Genomic DNA, 5,908 nt, shown 5'->3' on the forward strand with positions numbered 1-5,908 from the left:
ACAGAGAGAGAAACAGAGAGACAGAGAAACAGAGAGACAGAGAAACAGAGAGACAGAGGGACAGAAACATATGATCTATTTAGGACCTCAGACCTCTAGCCTTGCAAGATAATAGAATTGTTTTGTTTTAAGCTATTAAAAATTTCAGCAATCTGTTGTAGCAGCAATAAGAAATATATACCCTTTTATTAACCAAGCACAGAAGGCTGGGTAGTATTGCTAGAGTCATATGGATAACAAGAGATGGAGCCAGGACCTCATCCTACACTACATCTTATCCAAGGTGTTTCTTGAGGCCAGTGTCTGTGCTCATCAGGTAACTACAGAAGGGTCAGGAAAAACAGGCCTTAATTTTACACTAATTGAGTAACCCTGGGCCAAGAGAAACCATGGACCTGGCTTCTGCACTCTATGTCCTCACAGCATTGCTAGGTCGCTTCCAGCCAGGTGAACCAGTTGTCCTTAAAACTCCAATTGGGAGGCTAACTGCTAGGTGAAAACATTGGCTTCTTTCCCCTCTCCATCACAGTGCATACAAGTGTGTTTCAAATGGGAGACTCCAAGCAGCGTATAATTGGCATTTATTCAAATTGTGTTTAATTGACTACTTTATCTGCACCTCAGAAAACCACATGGGGTACAGGCTCTGTAAGGAGGAAGTAATTTTCATTAACAGGATCTAAATTAGTCCAACACAAAGACCTACCTGGTGCCTGTGACTCAGCTAATGATTGCCATATAATGAACCCGTTGCTGCAGACAAAGGTTTTGTTTTCCTTCCTCCTTTCCTCTTTCCGTCTCTTCCTTCCTTTCTTCATGAATGTAAGGGTGAAACAAGAGTCTGTATACGGAAATGCCTGTCTAGTGATGGGTGGGGCCTGGGAGCCCCTGTGTGGTGGGAACAGGCGGTTTCTGCTGTTATCAGCAACCCAGAGACACTGGAATGCACTGGAATCTGACAGACTTGGCCCTGCATGTCTCTCCTATGACTGTACTTTATGGCTCTTGGGGAATCTTCCATTTGAGGACTGCATCAATATCCCATCTCTTCTCTCTAATTTCTTCCCCTGAGGGGAGAAAAAGAACTTTCAATATATACCTACCACTCCTCTAATAAAACACTGGGCATGGCAGATGACTTCAGAATAAAGTTTTTGAGGGGCTTCCCTGCCCTCCCCAAATGTCTCTCTCCAATTCTTACTTAACCACCTAGTCCCTGACCAGGTCTGAGTGGAAGAGGATGATGCTCAGAGATAAGGCCTCCACAGCCAGCATGTGTCTTGAGAAGGCCGAGGGATAGATATCCTACTGGCATGACAACACTTTTTTTCCTGTTTAAGAGAGCTTTCAGATGTTTAATTAAGGAGAGTGATAAGCTAAAATTAAACCAGTTAAAATCCACCTAATGCTCTTTCCTGGCAAATGCTGCTCTACCATCCATCCTCGGGACTGAAGCCTCCCGTGCTGTCCTCTGCAGGCTATCACTTGCCAGCTCAGAGGCAGAGCATGGCTCCTGGTTAGACTATCTCACCAGCTTATGAAGAAGCTCTCTGGGGAGTGGGCTCCCACTGGGGAGAAATCCTTTAGATCTTCCTATTAATTTCAATCACCATCAGTGCATGCTGGCTGCATCTGCAGAGACAGGCATCTTTGCCACTGTATGGTTTCTTTTAGGAACGGTGTCAGGGGCCATCTCTGCTTATAGCACCACACTCCCATCCTTGACTGACTATCTATCTATCTATCTATCTATCTATCTATCTATCTATCTATCTATCTATCTTTCTTTCTATCTAATTTTTGGCACCATTTACAGTTTGGGTCTTTTGTTGAAAATTCCTTAATCCAGTTTTTAAATATTTATTTATGTATGCTATGAGTTCATTGCGACCCTTTTATCCTGCTGTAAGGACTGGAAAGTATTATAGCCCAAGAGACAGTAACTAAGGGTGGATGTCCATGGAATGTCAGTGTTCTATCATTAATGACAGTGTCACTGTGAGGGTCAATGGCGATCTGTAAGTAAGGATGTTAGACCAGAGGTTTCTAAAGTGTAGCTAAACTGAACTTTCTCATCAGCTTGCCTTCTGGCTTGAGCTCAGCCTTAATTCATTTCAGGTAGAAGGTCATTGTCAGGAAAGGAAATTGACATGGGAGAACCCAATCAAAGAATCAGGAGACAAAGCCAGAACAGAAGGGAGATAGGGGTCTAAAATCATAGGGGTGAGGCTGAGGGTCCCTGAATTCAAACAATTGGATCTTAACTTCATCTGTTGTGAGTCTGCTTTTTACTGGAACCCCAGGTGATTACCCTAGAGCCACCCACTGATTAGTGGGCATCAGTCACTGGGGCTTACATCTGGGTGGCAGCAGCCCATGATGTAAGTAATAGAAGACAATACCATGGAAGGCTAGGCAGATGTATAGTAAGGATCCAGGCTGACAGAAGCTCTGCAGTCCCCGTACAACCTACCCACAGAGAGTGTCATGGGGACCACGCGTGTTTGTTTTATAGTTTCTCAATTCTGTTTTCCAGATTGTGACCATCTTGGCAAACATGTCTGTGCTGGAGCAGTGTGGCTCTGACATCATTCAGGAGAACGGTATGTCTGGGAACGCTGCATGTATTATCAGGGTATATGTCTTTGGGCTTGTATAAATCCCATGTGTACATATGTAAGTGCACATATGTTTATATGTCTGTATGAACATGTACATACATACACACACACACACACACACACAGAGAGAGAGAGAGAGAGAGAGAGAGAGAAAATTTTGTGTATAACCTGGTCAAAAGTGAAATGCTTATTTGCCTTCACGGGTTTAAATTCTAGTGGGAGATAGAAAACATAGAAGACAATGCCCGGTAGGGATAGTGAGCCTGGGGACAATAAAGCAGTGAGGGAGGTAAGGTTGTCCCAAAGTGGGGCAACACTGCTATTTAACTGCCTTATTGCCTTTGGCCTCCATGGAAAGCTAATGTGTGGGAAGGAGAGAGGGGGAGGGGGAGGGAAGGACAGCAGAGTAGCCTCTACCCCTCTCCCAGAGGACCTTACTTCCAACTGGCCCTCTCTGTTCCACCTTGTGTGTTCCTAGTCAAGGGGAGGTGGAGCTGGGCTTGTCAGCCTGAAGGCTGTTGTAAGCAGTCTCTGTCAAAAGACAAGGTGGCTGCCTTGCAGCTGGGAACAGAGCTAGGCTGGCCAGGGCTTCCTGTGATGGAGGAATAAGGGAGCAATTAGCAAGCAGTCGGAGGCCAGAGGCACTAATGAGAGAGTGAGCTGGGAGGCTGGGTACCTCTGCTCTCTTGAAAGTCCCTTCCCCCAGGCTGCCCTGCTGTCTTAACAAACATACACTTCCCCGGTCCCCAAGACTAATTGAAACACACCATTTTGTGTTAATTTCATGTGATTGAGCTAATAATGAGAAACTGTGCTGAGCCAGCTGAGGCCAAGAGGAGAGGCTGCGTGGTGTCACTTGTACTCTCCTTAGGCACTTGGAGTCTTGGCTCAAGTGGCCAATGACAGCAGGCTGCCACTTGCCTGAGCCTTTGAGCTTGGGATAGCTGCCATCTGGAGAGTGCTTTGTGGCTTACAAAGTGCTGTTGACTAACTCAGTGAGTCCACAGGGGCAGAAATCTACTGTGTGCCTGGCATTGTGCTGGACATTGAGGACATGGAGTTTAATGAGGCCCCACATTTCTCCTAGAGGCTTTCTCTGACCAAAAGGAGGGCCTGCCTGGACTGAAGTGTTGATGTATAAGATAGGCCATCTCAAACAGTACAGTCACCGAGTGAGGATGGAGGGTAGCAAGCAGAGTGTGAACTCTGGAGCCACACCTGGTGGGCACAAATCCTGGCTCTGTTATCTACAAACACTATGGGCTCTTTCTTTTCCCTCTAAAAAGTGGGAATAGCAATGTTTGCTCACAGGAGTGTGTGAGGATGGCCATGAAGAGTGTCAGGAGAGTGTCTATACCCAGGATGACCCCTGCACCAGGCTTACCTTTTCTTTTAGGAAACAGTGTAAACCTCCCAGGATTTGATGCAGAGAGTTTGAAGAAGGCAAGAATTGAGGAATCCGAATGTTAGTGATGTACTCAGAGGCCTCTAGAAGCCAGGAGACTCCTGGGTCTCTATAAGGGGAAACCCTGTTAGATAGTCTGACTTTGAACACCCATTACTAAGTCACAGGTTGTAAACATAGATGCCTGCAGGATCCAGACACATAATGAAAATGGATGAAGTGGACAAGTATTAGGCCAATCTCATTAATAATAGTAAATTTAAGACAGGTGTGTAGGTACGTGCTTATAATCTCAGAATTCAGTAGGAGGGTTTTGAGTTCCAGGCCAACCTCAGCTACATAGTCAGCTCCAAGTGAGCCTGAGATACACAGCACACCCCTATCATAATACAAAGCAAAATTAGAAACAAACAACAACAATAAGCTTCTGGCCATATAGAGATATATGTGGGGTCACTACTGCCAACTCAGAAGGTAAATGTTACAAACCAGAAGTCTAGATTATTATGGAAACCAACAGCTCACAGACAACATAATTCTTGAAGCAACACTGTGAAGTAAACCTATCTTTAGATCATGTCTAGTTGAAGTTCTCAGCCGGCTGGTTGGGACTAGGATGCTGGGGATGGGGGCAGCTCACACAGAAGACAGGCTTCCACTGCAAACCTGTACAATGGAAGATATTTGAAGAGGGAAAGGGGCATTCCCCACAGAAAGAGTGGGCAAAGGCAGGCTGATGGTGTGTGTGTGTGTGTGTGTGTGTGTGTGTGTGTGTGTGTGTGTTGTGCTTTATGTGTTTTATAGAACAATCAGGAGATAGATCTTGCTTGGGGAGGAGATAGGAGGACCCTGGGTGACTAAACAGAGCCTCAGTCTGGCACTCCCACCTGGAATGCAACTGCTGTAGTGGTTCTCCAGCCTAAACCCTCCTGCCATGGGACACCTCCTGCTATAGGATTCAGCACCTCTGACCTGTCTCAGATGCAGCCCCATCAGGTGACAAGGACCAGTCATCTGAGTTCCACACAGCACCCCAATGCTTTGGACATGAGGCTTACTCATTCTGGACCTTAAAGTAGAATTGCCATGGTCATGTCCATGAGACTATTGGGATGTTTGAGGGGACTGTTTGTTTCCTGTACATATAACAGTGTGAGACATACCATAAAGTCAATAATGTTGTTTTAAAAAGTGGGGGTGTCTTTTTAGATGTTTCTTTCCAGGTTAGTGACTTGGTGCCTAGAATCACACATCTCTATGAAGTAGGAAAGGAAAGAGGTGCCCATATCTAACTGGCACCTCTGTTTGAGACTCCCCTATCCCAAGCCTTTGCTAGAGTCCTCCACCTGTCTAGCTATCTCCACTAGGGAAGCTCTACCCTGAGAGTAAGACTAAACTGTCCAAACTGTCCTTGCTTCTTGCCCAGGTGTCCAGCTCATCATGGGCATGCTGTCTGAGAAGCCAAGGTCTGGGACACCTGCTGAAGTGGCAGCCTGTGAAAGAGTACAGCAGAAAGCTGCAGTGACCCTGGCCCGCCTATGCCGAGACCCAGATGTGGCCCAGGAGGCCGTGCGGCTCAGCTGTGAGTGGCGCTGGCTGTGGTTGGAGTGGAATGGGAAGCTTGGGATGAAAGTAGTGATCTCATGGTGCTGTCAGAGGGCAGAGTATTAGGACTAACTGGGGTCAGCCCCATGCTTTGTGTGCTGGGAGATGCTAGGGTAGAAACCCTGGGCATAGCCCTTAGTCTAAATTGTAATGAGAGATAAAAGTTGGCCAGAGCCGGGTGGTGGTGGCGCACACCTTTAATCCCAGCACTTGGGAGGCAGAGGCAGGCGGATTTCTGAGTTCGAGGCCAGCCTGGTCTACAAAGTGAGTTCCAGGA

At 46.5% G+C, this 5,908-nt stretch overlaps 1 protein-coding gene across 4 annotated transcripts in view; it reads left to right on the plus strand.

The window, feature by feature from the left end:
• Insc (INSC spindle orientation adaptor protein) overlaps window positions 1-5,908 on the plus strand; it is a 108,525-nt gene that overhangs the window by 97,313 nt on the left and 5,304 nt on the right. For all 4 annotated transcript variants that reach the window (XM_021166905.2, XM_021166904.2, XM_029480213.1 and 1 more), the window contains 2 exons: window positions 2,537-2,603; window positions 5,453-5,608. In XM_021166905.2, the coding sequence (XP_021022564.1) occupies window positions 2,537-2,603; window positions 5,453-5,608 (223 nt within the window). The remainder of the gene's footprint in view (window positions 1-2,536; window positions 2,604-5,452; window positions 5,609-5,908) is intronic.

The sequence above is a fragment of the Mus caroli genome, chromosome 7 (assembly GCF_900094665.2).
Source record: "Mus caroli chromosome 7, CAROLI_EIJ_v1.1, whole genome shotgun sequence".
Classification (NCBI taxonomy): domain Eukaryota; kingdom Metazoa; phylum Chordata; class Mammalia; order Rodentia; family Muridae; genus Mus; species Mus caroli.